The sequence below is a fragment of the Maylandia zebra genome, linkage group LG11 (assembly GCF_041146795.1).
Source record: "Maylandia zebra isolate NMK-2024a linkage group LG11, Mzebra_GT3a, whole genome shotgun sequence".
NCBI classification, from domain to species: domain Eukaryota; kingdom Metazoa; phylum Chordata; class Actinopteri; order Cichliformes; family Cichlidae; genus Maylandia; species Maylandia zebra.
In genome coordinates this window covers 26,413,989-26,434,059 of record NC_135177.1, presented here as the reverse complement: position 1 = coordinate 26,434,059, position 20,071 = coordinate 26,413,989, and the positions used below count along the sequence as shown (strand labels likewise).

Here is a 20,071-nt window from a genome sequence, read left to right as displayed (position 1 = left end):
AGCGCCTTGAGGCAACTTTTGTTTTGATTTGGCCCTGCAGAAATAAAACTGAATTGAAGTAAAATATCAGATGAAACTGGACAAGCAGAAGACAAAAGAAGAGGTGGTGGGTCCAAAAAGTTTCATCCAGCATATGAACAGTATCTGAAAGTCATGTCCTCAAGAAACAGAAGTCCAGCAAGAGAGATGTGTTTGGAAAGATGTATCTGGACCTTCAGTTGAACCATCTACTGTTCACTGAAGCCTCGTCAGAAATGGTCTCAGTGAAACAGGGAGAAAAGGCTGAGGTATGACAAATTACACAAAATTTATACAGAAAATCAACGACAACACGTCTTATAAAGTGATGAATCAGAATCTGAAAAATTTCATTCCTCGTCAATATGTACAGTGGAGGTCAGGAGAGCGATACAACAGTGAGTGTCTCAGCCATCTGTAAAACATAGTGGATGCTCTGTCACGGTTTGGGGCTGCATTTCAGCCAGTTCGTTTGGGGATTGTATGAAAACTGGTGGAATTATGAACACAGAAAAGTAGAACACAGATTTTGATCCACCATGCAATACCATCTGGAAAGTGTTAGCAATTGATCTCAATCACACTACCAAATGCAGTGAAAAGCCCACCATAATAGAAACACAAAGAACAGAGTTCAGGTTGTGTTGAAGAATAAAGAAGGAATGTATTTAATTTTAAAAACGTTTGCTTTATTTTAATGTATGTTTGTACGTTTCAATAAATCAACTGCACCTTTTTCCCATTTTCCCAGCAAAATATAAAGTAATGAGAAGTGGCTCAATAATTTTATAAGACACTGTAGTCTCTCTTTTTTTTAAGTAATATGTTGTTTCAAGGCCAAAAATCTAACAAAACATTTCTTTGTTGTTGCTTTTTACTTTATTGGTGTTTTTATTCATCCGCAGTGAACAAATACACAGTAATCTCAAAATATTGCGCACAATATCCCCAAACTCCATGAATGTCCACTGCCCATTTACACCACGGCCACCATCGCTAATAATAACAATAAAAAACATGCAATAAAAACATTAAACCATGAAGTGTTTGACAACATATGCAGTGAAACGGCAATGATAATGAATTACCAATCACTCCCTCAGGGCGCTTTTTAGGGAAAATGGATTTTTATGTTTATCCAGTTCATTCTACTAAATGGAGACATAACAGCACACGAGAGCAAATAACATTTTATAGGATTTTGACAGGTAGTCTCTTTGCTCGGCTGTCTTGCATTGTTTTTAACGAGCTGTCTGCGCGTATTCAGATAACTCGAACATGTGTAGGTCAGCGCATCTGAGGCCCACGGAGTCTGCGGTTCAGCTCCGGTTAACAGCTAATCAATCAAAGGTCAGAGAAAATGAAGCGTAAAACGCTGTGCTTCCCCGGTTTTAGATAGCACGCTCTGCGGTAACGTGTCACAAGTGCTTTCACATTCCGATGAACTTGAGCAGCAAAACACCGACCTCAACGAGTTCAGACGTGACAGACTCCACCGCCCTAGGAGACAAGTGACGCACCGCGAAGTGAATTTCATTATTGGAGCAGCAGCAGCGGTCCTTGTTTTGTTCACTGAGTTTACACTGCGTTCACTTTACAGTGTTTCTTGTGTATGTGACAAATGAGTCACAACATATTCGTAACTAGACTCAGTAAGTCGTGTATTTATGGTTTGGTGTTGACTGGTTGTTTACTTTTTTAAATGCTGGCTGGATTTTCAACTTTTCTTCGAACGCGCTTCCTGAAAATCACACGAAGAAGAAAGCCACACCTACACCCTCCTATACATAAATACTGAGCAAACTTTCATTTCGAGAAAGTGCGCAGGAGCCCACGACGTGTTCTCAGATATTTGTGTTGATATTGTTTTCCACAGCCATGAAAGCGCTTCTTCTTGCTGCAGTGGTCTCCCTGATTCATGGCAGTTATGGTAAATATTTTTCATATTACTCATGGACTTTTATGCGGTTCTCTCAAAGAGCTGAATATTATTTGCTCGTCTGTAATGAGATATTGGTTTAATCTTTCAGCGGGGTTCTGGTCTTCCTTTTTTCATAAATATATTCATACAGCTGAAGCCCCTGGGCTTCGTGTGGCGTCTGCTCGCCTGTTTGTCTCCTTGTCTGTGTGTCTCTTAGTTGATCTGTTCTCTTGAGGAAAGGCTTTGTTTTCCTCTTCTGTCACACTGATAGGTTTTCCCTTGCGACACACAGAGTGAAACAGGAAATATTGTTAGAATTATCGAGAGACTAACGCATAAGAGCAGCTAAATGTTTTATGTAGAGTGTGCGGAGGCCAGCCTCGCATTCAGTTCTTGTGAAAAAAATATGTAAACCATGTTATGCAGCACTTCTTGCCTGAAGTGAAAGAGAATCAGTCTCTGTTATCAACAGTATCCGTCAAGTTGAAAAACCTGTTGGTCATGTGCTTGTGGTGTTTTTATGAGTACTCCAAGGTTCTCCGGGAAGAAAGCTGTTTTGAAAGCAGTGCTCAGGAGGTACACCCACCTCCGCAACCTCTCACTTAATCATCTGTTATGTCTGTCCACATGCAGCGTCTTTGGTCATCAAAGGGCCAACTGAGCCAGTTTTGGAGGGAGACACGGTCACGCTGGAGTGTCTATACACAGACTCCGACCTGAACATCAGCCAGGTCCACTTTGAGGTCTACTCCAAGGTGAGCTGGAGGAAGATGGGTGAAAAAGGAAAAGAGTGCACTTGAAAAATATCACGATGTGCATGTCACAGCTCTGTTTGTAACGTTGGAGATTTTGTATACCTGAGAAGGAGCTCACTGCTATGATTCATTACTGTTCCTAAATTTCGTTTTTCAAAATAAAGATTAAACTTTCTTATAACTATCAAAAGTTCAGTAAACATTATCACTTCATAACATGTAACTCCTAAAAATGATCCACCACAGTAATTCCCAGTAATGACAATGATTATGTAACTTTTCCTCCTGAATATGATATTTCAAATGTAATCAGATGGCTGCAAAGTAATAATTCAAGACACGTGACTTTTATTTTTTTTTATGTTTAATTAAATCATTTTTAAATCACTAGGGATGTGATTACTATTGTATAACCTTAGACTGCTAATGTGTATAACTATCATATTAATTTATTTTCTCTGAGCTTATGTAAGCTCAGAGAAGTATTATGCAGCAGAGAATTTTCATTACTGAAAAGTAAATGTAAAAGAAGACCTCTCTTTTTCTTTTTCTTCCCCTTTTTCTCTTTAACAGTACATGCATGGCTGGCGTCCCGTTATGGAGAGATATTGGTGCTTCTACTCACTGAAGATCCAGCAGCTCGCAGACACGCTAGTGCTGTCTATTCCCCATGCAGGAAGGTACTACGAGGGGCCCTACCGCTGTGTGTCCAATGACGAAAACGTGACCGAGCCAGACAACTCCTCGCAGCCCCTGTCCTTCAAAGTGCATTGTGAGTGTGTCGGGTGGCGTGGGTGGGAGCTGTGAGGAACAATGACTCTGTGACGCTGTGTTTTCCTTTTGACAAATAATTAACCTTAGATCGTTATAGCGTCTGTGTGTGTGTGTGTGTGTTGTACATGTCAAATAGGCATCTGCAAAAATCTAGATAAATATGTGAGTAGAAAATAATGCATGGTATTGCTGAATTTCACTTTCAGTAAGGAAAACACAGGACAATTTGAGATTACTAGTATTGCTAACAAAGGGACGAGGATAAAACACCTAAATATACACCGGTAAACAGTCTAAAACGATTGAACAGATAAACTGCGAAACCAATTTCCGTCATATTTCCCACCCAGCAGGAGGTAAAGACAATCTTTCAGACACTGTGGACACAGCTCTCTTCACAGTGAGGGATAGAAAAACATATTAAATATTAATAGACATATCTATACAATGGCACTGCAGAGGTTGCACAACAAAAACAACAGGAAGTAGAGCTCCGATGCAAATATGTACTCTTACCTACGAAAGATTGACCGCAGTTGTTTTATTTTTTTTTCCATTCGCTTCAGATAAACAGAGCCGTGTCCCCAGCGGGGCGGCTCCAGCTTTAAGGTATCCGTTATCAATGCAAAGCTTCAAGAAATGTCATTCATGGCATAGCTAGTCAGATTTTCAGTGCCCTCTAACTTCTCAGTGGCCATCGAATCGACCATAATGTTGTTTGATAGGCTCCTCAGCCTCACAGGGGTGATCAATATGAGGAAAAGATTAGAATGGACTGTAGGACCGAAGGAGAGAGAGGAGGAAAGAAGCCAAGAGCTGGATGGACGTGGGCCATCTATTGAGATAGAAGAGAAAATGAGCCATTATTCACAACATTGCCTCTCTAAAGACTTCAATAAGATGAAGCCTATTATCATTATTATTGACCGCTTGGTACGGTCTGTACCACAGGGAGGCAATCAAACTTGAGCATTTATGCTCAAATATACTTAAAATATCTGAGTGTTTACCAGCTGCTGCCACTGCAAACATATGTTCAGTTACGGCCTGAACGGTTGACAAAGTTGTTTCAGCTTATATTAAATTTCCTGCTTCATTAATGCCCGATCACACGTTCTCATTCCCGACTGCGTCTTAGATATGGGGGAGCTGTCACTGTCCAGGGAAGGCTACACCGGATACCTGGGTACCCCACATGAGCTGAAGGTGCGACTCGGAGACGACGTGGTGGTGAAATGCTCTGCCAGCTCATCAGAGGAGCCGAGCTACTTCTGGTACAAAGAGGTGAGAAAGCCTTTGGAGCGTGCACAGTGGCTGTGCCCTCATTATGCTTTTGGAAACTTGTCATTCTCTCTCTCACCACTCTCTCCCTCCCGCTCAGTTTGACCTTTTTTTTTTTACTGTCCTGTCTTCTTCCATTCTCACCCAGTCTCTGCTGGCTTCTTGCCTTTGTTCAAGCACTCTCTTAGTTTTCTCTCCTCCTTTTCTGTTTCCCTTTCTGACTTTGTCAAGCCACTTGTTTCCCCTTGCCCGCCGTCTTTCCATCCCCTTCACAGAAGAAGTGCTCTGTATTTAAGTGACCGGTTGGCTTGGGCACACCACTCGCTGGGGATTGCAGCTTGCCCACTTACAGAGGATTAATAGTTTAATGAGGTCTAGACAAGAGCCAGTCAACCTGAAAACAATTATGCGGATAGATTTCTAATGATTTTTTTTTCCAGTGTTTGGTTAACCGGCATTGAATTATTCAACTGGGCTCTTTGCTGAGCGAAGAAACTCTTGCCCAAGGGAAATTAAGACATCGCAGTGTAAAATGCCAAACTGGCATGGCGTCCAAGAATAAGTTGATGAGTCAGGAAATACACCGAGTCTTCACAGTGAGAAAATTATATTATGCTTTCAAGGTGTCAAAATCGCAACTTGTGTAAGAAGTGTAATGAAGCTATGCAACTATTAAGACATCTAGGGACATGCAGACACACTTGCCAAGTTTCCCGTTTTGTTATTCCTCTTGATAAGTTGGCTTAGGGTTAATATGCTTGTTAAAGGGTCACTGCTAATCCGGGTTTTAAATGAGCTTACAAGTCCAAATCCAATTCAGTGGACATTTTATGCTGTTAATACTGTTTGTCCTCCACATGATCATATGTAATACTTCAAGTTTTTTTGTGGTTATTTAATGTACAACACTGTCACTTTGATGAAGACTAATAATTATAACCAGTAGAAGTGACGGTGTATTGTATGTGCTCACAAATCACTTGGGACCATTAGAAAAAAAGGAATTACGCATTCAGGGAAATAATACGACCAAACAATATGTTCATGTCACAGTTTATGTGAGCGCGTGTGTGTGTGTGTGTGTGTGTGTGTGAGTTTTTCTGTCTGTGTCTGCAAGCCCACTGTGTGTTTGACAGAAATGGATGTGGGGTAGAAAGTGGCGTACAGTTTGACAGACAGCCGCCGTGGGCACATTGGCCCCCGGTAATGACAGCAGGACAGAGGCAGAAACAGGCCACTGCTTTGGGAGCCAGTGGATTTGCATACAAAATGCTGCTTTGGCCAGACCTGGCCTTTATGGGAAATCCTCTTAATTCAGATCCATTCAAATTGAAATGGACTTTCTTGGCAGGAACTGTAGCTCCCAGGAGCCAAATCATTTGCATGGTGTAATGTTTTTTTTTTTTTTTAAACTCTCCTCCACGCTCATTTGTTTTTCAATCCTTGTGTTTGGCCTATTATTTGTTTCCTCCCATGTTGGGCTCTATCTCATAATAGTGCTGCTATTTCTGTGTCAACAATTCATCCTTCTCCCTTGCCATCTCATTATGTGTTGTGTTAACAGTGTGTTGTTGCAGCATCATTCTTTGCGGATGATGGTGTTATCTGGGTTATTGACTTGTGGTGATGTGTGTTCATTCATTGGGATTATTGCTCAGGTAAATACGTTTGATTTGGGACTTTTGGGGGCTGCTCTCTGAGGATCAAACACCCGCTGATATTTCTGTCTTTCTGTCCCATTACCAGTCCATCTGTTTCTTCCAGTCTAGATTTCACTTGCTCTCATTTTCCATCCTTGCACAAGTCTGCCTAAAAACGATTCCCCTTTTTCTCTTCTCTTTTTTTTTTGTCACATGGCAGTATATGTTCTCTGTTTCATCTTTTGCGCTCAGCTAAGTGCAGTTTTAATTTGTATGTGTTTAGCTGTTTGTCCTAAGGCTGCGAACAGTCTGGTAAATAGACATATTTTCCTCCTTTTTTCATTCTGTTTTTCTCCACCGTATGTCTTTCTCTCTCAGGGAAGTGACTGGGTTCTGCCCTCTTCTTCACTGAAACTGTCAAAATTGAATGCGATGGATGAAGGACAGTACACTTGCTCTGCTAGGCATCCATCTGTGGAGTCCCTCAGCAAGAGACGCACTATCAGCATTACTGTACTGCCGGGTAAGAAAAGATTTACCTGGGTGAGGCCTTTTGTCCTTTGTACTGATTTTTCTACATTTCCTCTTTCTGAAAACTAGCTATGGTTTCCTTGTAACTGAGGGGAAATTTCATCCATCAATATTAAACATCCCCTGAGCAAAAACAAAACTAAATATTATGTTCCATTTCCTTTTCGCAGTCAAATATCACCAGAAAGGTCAGGTATTAGGATACTTTTACGTCAGCAGGAGCGTATGCAGAAGTTGTCAGATACGAGACGCCAACCTTTGATGCTTTAAATTTATGGGAAGTACAGTACAGGCTTGAGGTTTAATGTATCTGAAGGAGAAATTACAAAGAAATATGAAAAAGGCCACATCGCCCCAACAAAGACATTTATTAAAACACCTCACGTTAAAAAAAAAAAAGGGGGGGGAACAAAGTCCCAAAAGAAATTACCTCTAAAATGTCAAACATGTAAGAAGGTCATACCTGAGGATATAATACATTTTAAATATCATAAACAAATGGTAATAGTACAACTGCCTCGACTTTAAAGGATAAGAGGGTAATTATAAGAAGCTGTGGTTTTACCTGACCTTTGATTCCTTTTTTTCTTTTGACTGAAATATCAAGTGATGGTGTGTAAATGAAGAGCTCTACTGAAGAGTTGTGAAATTTAGACATTATGAGCCATTTTCCCACTGTTACATCTAAAGTCCTATAGTCCCTTAGACATCATACATATACATAATGTACAAATGACGGTATAATATATGACGACAATAACTGACGAATCAGAAAGTGTAAGATTTTGTCAGCTCTGTATGCAAAAAAGTTAGGACATTAAGGCAATGGTTTGAAAATTGCTTCAAGTTTGGGTTTAGTTAAAAAATGAAATGATTCAGTATAAGAAGAGCATCACAGATGCCAAATCTTTCATGAGTAGAGATGCGGGAGGGGTTCATCATTCATAAAACTCAGCAGTCAACATAAAATTGCAAATAATTTGGACGTTTATCATCTGAAATCCAATACTGAATTAAGTTAGGGTCCTACTCAGACACGCTGCACTAAAACCAGACATGATTCTGTAGTAGAAATCATTGCATACGCTCAGGAAGAGTTTTAAAAACCATCATCAGTAAACATAGTTTGCAAGTTAAAACTCTACCATGCAAAGAAATGAATTTACAAATGAGGCACATAAATGATGCCAAAATCTGGTTCACTGAATCAAAATGAAAAATTATTTTTGACAATTGTGGTCACCACATCAAATGGGAAGGAAGCACTAAATTCGCTTTTGTTCAATTCAGTTGTATTTGTTATCAGCAAGCACTTGGTGACAGTGGGAAGGATAAACTTCTGGCAGAAACAGGTTGTGACCGGTTGAAAAGTGAGGGAGGAAAAGGGAGAGTATAGAGAGATGAGGACAAAACAAACCATGTAAAAGAGTAGACAAAATGCAATGACATACAGAAGGGGTGTATAAATATATCAAGAGTGAAAGGAAAAATTGCTCAGAAACTCCCCCAGCAGCCTGAACCTACAGAAGCACAACTAAGGGATGGTTCAGCCTCACCTGATCCAGATCTAACTCTATAAGCTTTATGAAAAAGTAAAGTTTTAAGCCTAATCTTAAAGGTAGATCTATCTCCCCACAGCTTTTTATCAGTGCACAGTGGAGCATTAGTTCCCATCGCATGGGTAACATTAAAGTCTGTAAAGATCCTTGAAGCCTGACCGTGTATAATGGTTTTAGAGCAACACATGGTGGCAACCAGATGACTTTTTCAGGAAACAAAGACACTGCTAAACCACATTCTGCACATTACAACAGCATGACTATGTAGTAAAAGTACCCAGGTGTTAAGCTGGCCTGCCTGCATCTCAGACCTGCTATTCATTACAAAAACAAACAAACATTTAGAACATTGTTAAATTAAAAGCCCAACAGTTCAGGGAGACCCTGTGCAGCCGAAATCCCATAACCAGAAAAAAAGTAAAAAACATTTGCTTTAAAAACAACACTTGGTCTCTTTAGAGTGTTGTTAAGAGACAGGTAATCCAACACCATGCATATAAACATGAAGTTGTTGTTAGCAATAAAGTGATATAAATCTTTTATATTTTTCCAAATATAAAAACAATCAAAAAAATCAGTTTACTTTAGTTTCATTTGCAAATCAATGCATTCTTGCATGCATTCACATTGTACTCAGCTTTAGGTATTTAGGCGCTTGCACAGTCTCACTTTGCCTTTGTCTAAAATCTGCATGATTGATAAGTGATTTTTTTTTTTTAAATCTTATGAAACATGATGGTTGCTTTCAAGTACAAAAGTAATTCCATTACAACATTATAGCTAATCCAATTAACAGAAACTCATCAGTCTTCATCGTCTTCATTGCTGATCTGTGAATGATTACAAACTGTTAACACACTGCAGTGTTTAAATGCTATTCTCTCACCCAGTAGGAGCTTTATAGTTCCAATAGTTGAAATTATGCAATCTGTAAAAATGCAATTAAGCCAATAATAATAATGGATTGGATTTATATAGCAAGGCACCCAGAGCGCTTTACAATGCCACTATTCATTCACTCTCGCATTCACACACTAGTGGAGGCAAACTACAGTTGTAGCCACAGCCAGAGACTGACAGAAGCGAGGCTGCCATATCGCGCCATCGGCCCCTCTGGCCAGAACCAGTAGGCAGTAGGACACAACAACCAGGACAGAGAGCCCGGGGATCAAACCGGGATCAAACCGTGTTGCCTCCAACATGTATTTGTTGTTGCCTCCAATACTCGTAATCTTAATTTTTCAGTGTTTACTTTATCCGCAGCTCTAAAGGCTGGATTCAGAAAAATCCCTCTTTTTTTTTTTTTTTCCCCCAAACATTACCATTAAATTGGGAAATTGTGCACATAACAGGGCCGATCAGCCAGTTCTTGCAAATTGTAACAAGCAGGCTTCTTGAAGATCAGCGCTGCGTATAAGGCTGTAACAGTTTGAACTGTGAGGAATACAGTCTTTTCTATCACAAACAAGCATAAGGTTGCCTTTAGAAGCTTCGCCTGGAGGCAGAATGTGAATACTTTTGCTGATTTCGCATTCCGTGTGATACATGTTTTCCTTCATGTCTGTCCCACAGAGGATGCCCACTGGTATGAGACAAGTGATGGCCGTCTCATGCTGATGATCTCGGCAGTAGCTGTAGCTCTTGTGGTGTTCATCCTCTCGATGATTGTATTCCTGTGCCGCAGAGCCAAAGAGACCAAGACCAGCAAGGGACCCATGTAAGAAACAACTGCGTGTTTGTGTCTTGTCATCTTAAGTCTTCACTTTTTAGATGTGATCTTTTTAAAGCGTGTTTACAATTTGATGGATTGTGTGTCTTCAGTGCAAGAGAATGTTTGTGCTTGTTTATCTAGTCACCCTCCCCCTCCTGTTACCCAGAGGATAGCTTTTTAAATGATTACAGCAATTTCCACAAAATTTCACTCTGTCTAGTGTGATATCATGTGAACCAAAGTCATTTCAGTCACCGTGTAAGTGTAGGTGTGTGCGGCAGTGTGCACCTTGGTGTATGCTTCACTCTCTGACTGTTCTCTCAAAAGAAAAAGAGAGGATGGGAAAAAAAAAAACTTTACATATGTGCTGACTTCCACCTATTTGAAAAGGCATTTACCATCATGAATATTAAATTCAATCTCAGAAGCCCTGATCCACTTGACCTCATCCTTGATCTTTTTCGTCCTCCCTTTGCTCCCATGCGTTTCCACGCACTTCCTACTCGCCAAAGGCTCGGGCTTATGACAGTAGGTTAAATTCTCTGTCTAGTGTAAAAGTATAAAGAAGGCTACAGCAATTATAAGGAAATTAGTGGAACTCCCATTAATCGTGAAAGCTGACAGTGCCTTAATGTGCACCGTGACCCAATGTAGCTTTACCCATTAACTTCTTTTCCATGTAGATTAAAAAAAAAAAAAACAGTTACAAAAGGCAGAATTTTCACAAGATTCTGCAGCAATCAGAAGTTCTGCATGTTTGTAGTGGCCTAAAAACAACTACTAAACTTTACAAACCTGTGCTGAGTATACAAGCATGTGTGTACAAATAGATACAGATAAGAGAGGGAGAGGATAATGTACTTTCATATCAGCAGCCAGGTGCGCTTCCAGTGCTTGGTTCTAGTCTATAATTTCCTCACTTATACCTTTCGAGCACCTACTGAGAGATCGATATACTGATAATCATGCTCGTCTTTCTTCTCCTTTCTTCCTCTCTCCAGTGATGACCGGTCTCAGAAAAAGCCGATCTACAAAGCAAGCTCGGAGTCCCTACCCTCCACTTGCGGAGACAATCAACCTCTGGTGTAACTGCAGAGGCAGGTGGAAGGAGAACGGATGAAAGGATGGAGCGAGAGATGGAGTTGTTGTCCATAAAAAAAATAAAGAATGTCATAAAGCAGTAAATGGGTATATTGGGAGACATTATAGGGCAGAGTACAATAAAAATCAGCAACAAGCGGGGTATTTAAAAAAACAAAACAAAAAAAATCAACTGAAGGGCAAGTGATTGCTTTAGAGATGCCTGAGCAGCTTGGCTTGTGAGCGCACGCTGCAATTCTGCATCTTGGACAGAAAGGTGGGCAATTTTCCTTTCATGTATACTGCAGTGTGAAAAATGGCGGGCTACGTTCTTAGAAAATGATGATGAGGATTCTACTCGCAGCGCTATAAAGATGCTCCATTCAGTTTTCTTCTTTTAGTTGCACACATAATTGCTCAGCTGTGTATTGTGAATGAATCGTTTGGGTGATAGGACAAGGTTTTATGTTGTTGATTTGTTTCTCTTTCAACCTTCATGTTTTCCAAAGCAGAACCAGCTCAAAGCGTCTTCGAGAAGGTTATTGTAATCTCTTTACTGTGACAGCTCTCAAGCACATTGCACTCGGATATTTAATTTAATGTAGTTGGGATTTTCTGTGGTATTAAATGGCTTTCAGAAAATATTATTTACCATCCTCCAGTGTGCCATTGATTTTGTTCCATTTAAGAGACACTAAAGGGGGTGAGGAGTATTGACAACATGGTAAGAGCCGGACATGCATGCTTGCTTGGCCGCACATCCTCTCCATCCAATGCCATCTCAAGCTCGCATCAGCTTGTTTACCAACCTTCCTCTTCGGTCTGAAAGACCTTACTTTGAAGCGATGACCTTTACTCAGAGTACTGTGCATGTGCATTCTTGCCTCTATTCCCATCTGCCCGTAAGCAGAGAACTCAGCCCTCAGTCAGTTTGTATACACGTGTATGGACTTGCATTCACAAACTAGAAACTCTCATAATGTGAATAATCGCATTGGCAAGTAACCTTGAAAGCTTTCCCGTCAGTTGTAAGTGCAGACAGTGTTGGCCATTACAAGTAAGTTCTATTTTAACTAGACTAGATTAGTCTTCTCTGTCTCCCACCCAACCCCTCCCCAAAAAAAGCATCACAGACTACAACTTCATCTTTTTAATTTTCTCCTCTGTTGCCTTGTAACCCTTAACGCTGTGCCTCACCACCACCACCACCGCTTATTACCATAACCGTGCTCATAATGCTGAGAATTTCATTACGCTTGTCTGTTGAAGTTATGTTGGGTTTTATGCGGTTTTTATTATCGTGTGTGGTTGACCGTAGGCCGTTGTTAATAATGGGCAAAGCGGCAGTTTAACACTGACACTCCATTAACGGGTGCATGCGCCACAGAGCACAGCCAGGATAATGTTATTAAACTGATTATTCAAGCCCCCTGTACAGCTCAGCTCTGCAGCAGCAGCCTTCCTTTGTTTAGCATTTTACAGACTCCTTGTATTTCTTCTCCAACTCTACAAACTTCTGCTTGCTTTATGTCTGAGGTCAACCCAAGGAATGTGGAAGCATCAGACAGGGAGACTATAACCAAAACAGAAAGACTTAGGGGGGAAAGAAACATGCTTCATAGTGGGGGAAAGAAAAAATACAATGTTGTGAATTTAAAATGCTCTCCTGAATGTTAAATGCCAGTGAGCACCATTTCGTTTTGGCCTTTGAGTCAGTCATGAGTAAATCATTCTGTGCTCCCTTGTGGATTTTGGTCTGGGGGCTTCTGATGTGTGGCCAAAAAAAAAAAAGAGACACAATTATGTATCAGGAATTTCACACACTGGAGCTTTCCCTGAGGTACAATGCTCTGGTCGGGAGAGAGGGAAGTGAAGTTTACAGTGACATTTTGACCTTGACAGTGTCTCGATGGATAAAGCACCGGACAACAGCTTAGGTGCTGTGCAGTGCATACAGATTTCCTAAAAGTGTTTTGTCTGGTGCACGCAAGGTCCTGTCCGGATAAGGATGCAGATCTGTACTGTGGCATTAAAGCTAAATAGCTCCTCACTTATGTCCGCAGTTTGTCAAGTACCCTAGCTGCCCTTAGTGCACGCAAACCAATATCTAAAGGTGACTTATACCAAACGTGACACCGCACTGACTAATGCCTTACAGTGCCAGGCATTTGTAACACTGTGTCATTGACTACTGCTGTTCCCGTCACGGTCACTTGAGTTTGTATGTGCATTCTGCATATGTTGTGTCAAATGGCTGAAAATGAAGGAGTGGAGTTCGCAAGAGAAGCAGGTGTTTTCCCCTCATTACTTCCTGACAATGCCCCATCTGGTGCGGGGGAGCTGCTGCCACAGACTCCCTGCCAACCCGGGAACAAACACTCGCAGAGAGGCTGACAGGGAAAAATGGGATGGGATGGGAATTGGGAAATGAGTAGGGCAGATATTATCCTCGCCAAACAACAAGGTTAAAACTTGTGTCGAGTAATAAGATCTCTCAGTGGAGAGACCCCAAAGCGGGGACCTTAAGATCTAACACAGATCCATTAGTACAGGTTAGCTAAGGGGTAAGAGTTCAAAGCAACTTTATGGGAGTCAAGAGTAGAAATATTAATATTAATACAGACTGCCCAGGTGCTCTGGCTGCTTGAACTTTCCTGACTGTTCAAACTAAACTGACCAAAGTGTCTGGAGGACTTGTCAGAAGAGGCGGAAGCAGATTTAAGACGTGTGACGTGCCATCCCTGCAGTTACCTGAGAGGGGCGCCAAAGACACAGTTTCAAAAAGATGCCTTCAAGCCGTGGATGCTATAAGTCCATAGTAAACACTAGATTAGAGGGGGGACAAAAAGAGATGTGGAGAGAGAAACAATTTTCATAATGGACCAGCGCTCTCTGACTGGAAAACACAATTATGGGCAAACTGTGGCCGCAGCATGAGGGTAAAGTTAAAGAGCCCCTTTAGCACGACCTAATAAGCCCTGACTACAGATGATCAGAAACACCGGCTCATCCTTAGCCCAAGTTTTTGTTCCGAGCTATTACCGTCATTGTAAACGGTGATTTAACAGCTTACACTCAGGCCTGTTTCTTGTTCTTCTTGATGAGTCCTATGCACATTAATTGGATTCAAAGCAGCCTCTGCAACAGAATTGAATCTCAAACTACCCAGAGGCTACTGCTTGGACTGATTTGGCACTGAGTTTCACGGAGTTTCTACCACCAAATAGCCAAACAGTAATTTCAAACGAAGTGCCATCTTTCAAATGATCGCGTTTCTTAAGCTGCGTTTCCCTCCCTACAGTCAACTTTACATTTTTTGCACCACTTGTCCCTAAATTTGAACAATAACAACCATTCATTTCCGTCATCTTAATCAGCGTGCCTTGCATCTTTTAAGTCCTTGGGGTGGAATTTGAAATAAATTGGTTATTTGAGTCGGAAAATTAATGCTGGTTATCAATCACATTTAGCGCGAATTGATTTCAATTAACTGGAAGACGCAGCCCCCCGGCTCTCCTCCTGGATAGCCCATTTCTTTTTTTTAAACCCAGCCCCTTGCTCACATCCGCACACCCCTCCACCTGCTCCTGCTCTCTGCAATTGGCTAGAAAGACATCCAGGACCGCCCAATTGGCAAGCTTTACAATATATTTACAATGTAAAGTAACCAAGAAAAACCGGCCAAGCCGTCATATTCGGGGATTCAGAGGGAGAGAAAGTGGGTGTGTATGAGAGGGGAGCATTACTATGTAAAGACCTGCTATTACGCTCGGAAAGCCTAACAAAGCACACATTCGTTCACGCACAGTCGCACGCGCGCGCCCTGTCACACACACACACACGCGCGCACACACACATAGACGCTAAAGGCGCTGTCGGAGGGTGAACCTGCGGGTTCATGTCACTCTGATTTCTCAAAGGAAGAGGAATATTAAGAAAGATATCAGAGGGGAATACCCGCGATGGCTTTCGCGACCGTGTGGAACTACTGCGTCCCTCTAACCATCGTAACAGTGGCTTGGCTGCTCAACACTGGTAAGGCTCAAATGAAAGTGAACGAATGTGATGTGAATGGGAAGAGTGTCACGCCGTCTCGATGTGTTTGGGCTTTTCTGTGCAAGTTTATCTAAGTCCTCTAAGTAGAAGCTGAATAACGCTTAAAATGCACCGGGTCCACTCTGACTTACTGTGCACTTGGACGGGAAGGAGGAGGAGCGCACCACGGAGCAAAACACGTGCAGATGTGCCAGTTTACTGTTGTTTTGTGGACTGGTGTTAATATTTCTCAGTGGGTAATTAGAGTCAATGCCCTTTGCGGAAGCCGGGGCTGTATTGTTACATGGATATGAGTCATTGTCTTAATCACATGTCGGAACTGCTACGCTGGGAAGACCCCTAAAATGTCAAGTCGTTGAAAAGAAAAGTGAAAGGTGGCCACTTTTTTTTGACCATGCATGAATATTTAATGAAAGAAGCCAATGCTCTCTCAACCCTTGTGCGTCACAGAATTTACATTTTCTCCTGATGTTGGGATTCATTTTATTACAGCTGTTGTCTGTTTCGGAATGGGAAATGGGAGCCTGTGACTTATGCAGCCTGTGAATGCAGCGACACACACAGAGCTCCGATTAAATATTCTCATAGAACACACGAGAGCTCATAACAAATGCCCGCAGTGGACCAGACATGTCTCAGACACACCAGCAGCGGCAGTGCTGTTTGTTACTGCTTTTATATTCTGGAGAAGGGTGAGGGACTGTAAAGACCTTTGAGCCTCCCTCTTATCAGCTAAAATAACATCTAACAATGCTTTACAGCAACTTGTAACAGTACCTGTAGTGTTTTGTATTGCTTTTATCACCGTCACTGGAACACTTCAGGTTGGGATAGTCCTGCTTTACTTCTTTTACACAGTAGTTGGCTAGTTATGGTCACTCAGTAGCTTCTTAAGTGCCACATTTGCAAAATATGGGGATTTGGATTAGCCTCTGAAGAACTTCAGCTGGATATCTTTGTGGGATTTGTTTGGATGCAATTTGAAATAAAACTTTCAAAAAGAAAAGTCCATCTGAAGCCTCTGTAATTTTGACTAAGGAGGATTGATGATGACAATGTGCACATACAGTGGGGCAAAAAAGTATTTAGTCAGCCACCGATTGTGCAAGTTCCCCCACCTAAAATGATGACAGAGGTCAGTAATTTGCACCAGAGGTACACTTCAACTGTGAGAGACAGAATATGAAAAAAAAAAAATCCATGAATTCACATGGTAGGATTTGTAAAGAATTTATTCGTAAATCAGGGTGGAAAATAAGTATTTGGTCAATAACAAAAATACAACTCAATACTTTGTAACATAACCTTTGTTGGCAATAACAGAGGTCAAACGTTTACTATAGGTCTTTACCAGGTTTGCACACACAGTAGCTGGTATTTTGGCCCATTCCTCCATGCAGATCTTCTCGAGAGCAGTGATGTTTTGGGGCTGTCGCCGAGCAACACGGACTTTCAACTCCCGCCACAGATTTTCTATGGGGTTGAGGTCTGGAGACTGGCTAGGCCACTCCAGGACTTTCAAATGCTTCTTACGGAGCCACTCCTTTGTTGCCCAGGCGGTGTGTTTTGGATCATTGTCATGTTGGAAGACCCAGCCTCGTTTCATCTTCAAAGTTCTCACTGATGGAAGGAGGTTTTGGCTCAAAATCTCACGATACATGGCCCCATTCATTCTGTCCTTAACACGGATCAGTCGTCCTGTCCCCTTGGCAGAAAAACAGCCCCATAGCATGATGTTTCCACCCCCATGCTTCACAGTAGGTATGGTGTTCTTGGGATGCAACTCAGTATTCTTCTTCCTCCAAACACGACGAGTTGAGTTTATACCAAAAAGTTCTACTTTGGTTTCATCTGACCACATGACATTCTCCCAATCCTCTGCTGTATCATCCATGTGCTCTCTGGCAAACTTCAGACGGGCCTGGACATGCACTGGCTTCAGCAGCCGAACACGTCTGGCACTGCGGGATTTGATTCCCTGCCGTTGTAGTGTGTTACTGATGGTGACCTTTGTTACTTTGGTCCCAGCTCTCTGCAGGTCATTCACCAGGTCCCCCCGTGTGGTTCTGGGATCTTTGCTCACCGTTCTCATGGTCATTTTGACCCCACGGGATGAGATCTTGCGTGGAGCCCCAGATCGAGGGAGATTATCAGTGGTCTTGTATGTCTTCCATTTTCTGATGATTGCTCCCACAGTTGATTTTTTCACACCAAGCTGCTTGCCTATTGTAGATTCACTCTTCCCAGTCTGGTGCAGGTCTACAATACTTTTCCTGGTGTCCTTCGAAAGCTCTTTGGTCTTGGCCATGGCGGAGTTTGGAGTCTGACTGTTTGAGGCTGTGGACAGGTGTCTTTTATACAGATGATGAGTTCAAACAGGTGCCATTCATACAGGTAACGAGTGGGGGACAGAAAAGCTTCTTACAGAAGACGTTACAGGTCTGTGAGAGCCAGAGATTTTCCTTGTTTGAGGTGACCAAATACTTATTTTCCACCCTAATTTACGAATAAATTCTTTACAAATCCTACCATGTGAATTCATGGATTTTTTTTTCACATTCTGTCTCTCACAGCTGAAGTGTACCTCTGGTGCAAATTACTGACCTCTGTCATCATTTTAGGTGGGGGAACTTGCACAATCGGTGGCTGACTAAATACTTTTTTGCCCCACTGTAAATGTTGCTCTGCTGGTTTGTGTCCTGTGGCTGTTGCACTCTGTGACCCCTTGTTTATGTTGTCCTGAGGCAGTGAAATAGTTAAGTGCTTGGTGAGGCATGGACACACTCAAACCTGGACGGTGCTGTTATGTTGATGTCTCTTGTATACAAGAACTACCTTACCAAAGCCATTTTTGTGGCTGCACTAATACCGACCTCACCAGAGCCAGTATATTGATAGATATTGATTTTTTCCTTTGGAGAAAGTGTGTGTGTTTGTGTGTATGTATGTGTTTAATGAACACTGGGTGGTTAAGGTATGCATGAGCTATAGGTATTTGTATGTTGTTCTCACTGTGTATGGGGTTTGTGTTTGTGGGTTTGGGCACCCATCTATGAATATGTGTGTGTGTTGCAAGTATGTACTTTACATTAGTGTGTGTGCATGGGCGTGCGTGCTGCGTACAGTGCAGGGTTTTGCCTAAGCTGCAGGCAACCTCAGCTGGGGGCTGCTCACTGATCACTGTCATTAATCTAGCCTCTGACAGGGGCTGAGAGAGACAGGAGGCTGGGGAGTTTAGGGGTGTTACAGGCATAAGGTCGGTGGAGAAAGGAGGGAGATGAGGTAGAGTAAAGATGGTCTGTTTCTAAAAACCTTGCAGATGTGCACCGATGCTGTGTCTGCATTAGGAAAAAAGAGATTTAATAAAGATCTTGTCTCGGTTATTTTTCTTCCACCAATCTGAAAGAAGGGAAAGGTGGGAGGCTATAGAGGGTTGGCAGTTGTTATTATGCTAGAATAGATATGGACAAACTGGGTGGATAGATGGATGAGTGGACAGATAGATTGAGAGGTTGCTGTGACGATAGCGAGGCTGGAAGACTTGGCGCTTCTGTGAAGGATGAGGGAGAGACAGAGGGATGGAAAGATGGATAGAGGAAGAAAGGCAGAAAAGAACGAGGGAGCGAGGAAAAGTGAGAGAAGAAAGGCAGAAAGACTTCACAGTGTGTCTGACGGGCAGGCCTGAGGGACATGCACACACAGTCAGTGCTGTATGTTTGTGCGCAGATTGCCTGGCTTTGTGGAGGTGTCTGATCAACAGCAGCTGCAGGCCAAACTTGCAAAGCACGTACAGTAACAAATGCTGTTAACTCCACCTCTGCTTCGTGCCCACCCTTAATCGCTACCCTCCATCACTTCCATTCTAACAACTCATCCCCATTTCTCTCCTATGCCGCCATTACCACCTCCCTTATCGCAGTGTGCATTAAATCACCTCCATTTGTTTATTTGAATGTGTGCAATGAGAGCCATCCGTTTGAGCTTGTTCCCCATCATCCTGTTTGGACCTTGGCTGGGACTCTGGTGGCTGAAAAACGGCAGCAGTTGGACGTACTTGTGGGAGGAGATTTGAATACCAATTATAGCTGGTGTGTGCAAGTGCGCGTGTGCATATGCACATACACACAAACACTCAGTGAAGCCATGCATAAATCAATGTCGCTGTGAGTCACAGAAGGGAGGTTTGGCGTGTAAACACAAGCATCAAGGGAAATGCAGTACCCACAAAAAATAAAAATATGGACACATACTATATGATCACTCAAATAAATGCAGGAACGCATATGAACATCCACACACATCTTGCCTATAGACAGCTCACCTGTTTTGAACATAGTTATATTACTGCTTATGCAAGAGTTTGTCTGAACTCAAGTGCAGATTTTGATGCTTGTCAGGCACAGTTTGCATCATTCCAGAGTTAACGTTGCCTTTTTACTTTCTTCCACGTTACATTGGGCTTGCTATTTCAGCATCTTTGTTTTTTAATGTGCTGAAAATGTCTTCACCGTGAGCCAAGGTTTATCCTTTGATCCAAACCTTGGAGCATAATTTTCCCCGTAAATAAGATAAACTTCTTGGCAATTTAATTATGAAGACCTAGACCTCCCTTCTTTGCTCTCTGCCCTGCCATCTGCTGGTTCAAGGTGAATATCTAAAGCCCAGTGCACAATCAGATTTCAGCGTTGAATTCTTTTCCCCCTCAGATTCCCTGCTTTTTGTAGGTCGAAATAATTGGACAACCT

General features: G+C 42.1%; 2 protein-coding genes across 2 annotated transcripts in view; both read left to right on the top strand.

Moving 5' to 3' along the window:
• Positions 1–1,572: 1,572 nt before the first annotated feature.
• Positions 1,573–11,917, top strand: si:ch211-79k12.1 (CD166 antigen). The gene is made up of 7 exons (XM_004550948.5): positions 1,573–1,948; positions 2,573–2,694; positions 3,268–3,466; positions 4,607–4,752; positions 6,768–6,912; positions 10,052–10,196; positions 11,192–11,917. Exons 1-7 carry the CDS (start codon positions 1,897–1,899, stop codon positions 11,277–11,279), a joined length of 897 nt encoding a protein of 298 aa, XP_004551005.1. The 5' UTR covers positions 1,573–1,896; the 3' UTR covers positions 11,280–11,917.
• Positions 11,918–14,899: 2,982 nt separating this feature from the next.
• The window catches only part of cadm4 (cell adhesion molecule 4), a 161,493-nt gene continuing 156,321 nt past the window's right edge, over positions 14,900–20,071 (top strand). Inside the window, exon 1 of the mRNA XM_076890123.1 lies at positions 14,900–15,305. Coding sequence (XP_076746238.1) covers positions 15,233–15,305 — 73 coding nt within the window. The 5' untranslated portion in view covers positions 14,900–15,232. The remainder of the gene's footprint in view (positions 15,306–20,071) is intronic.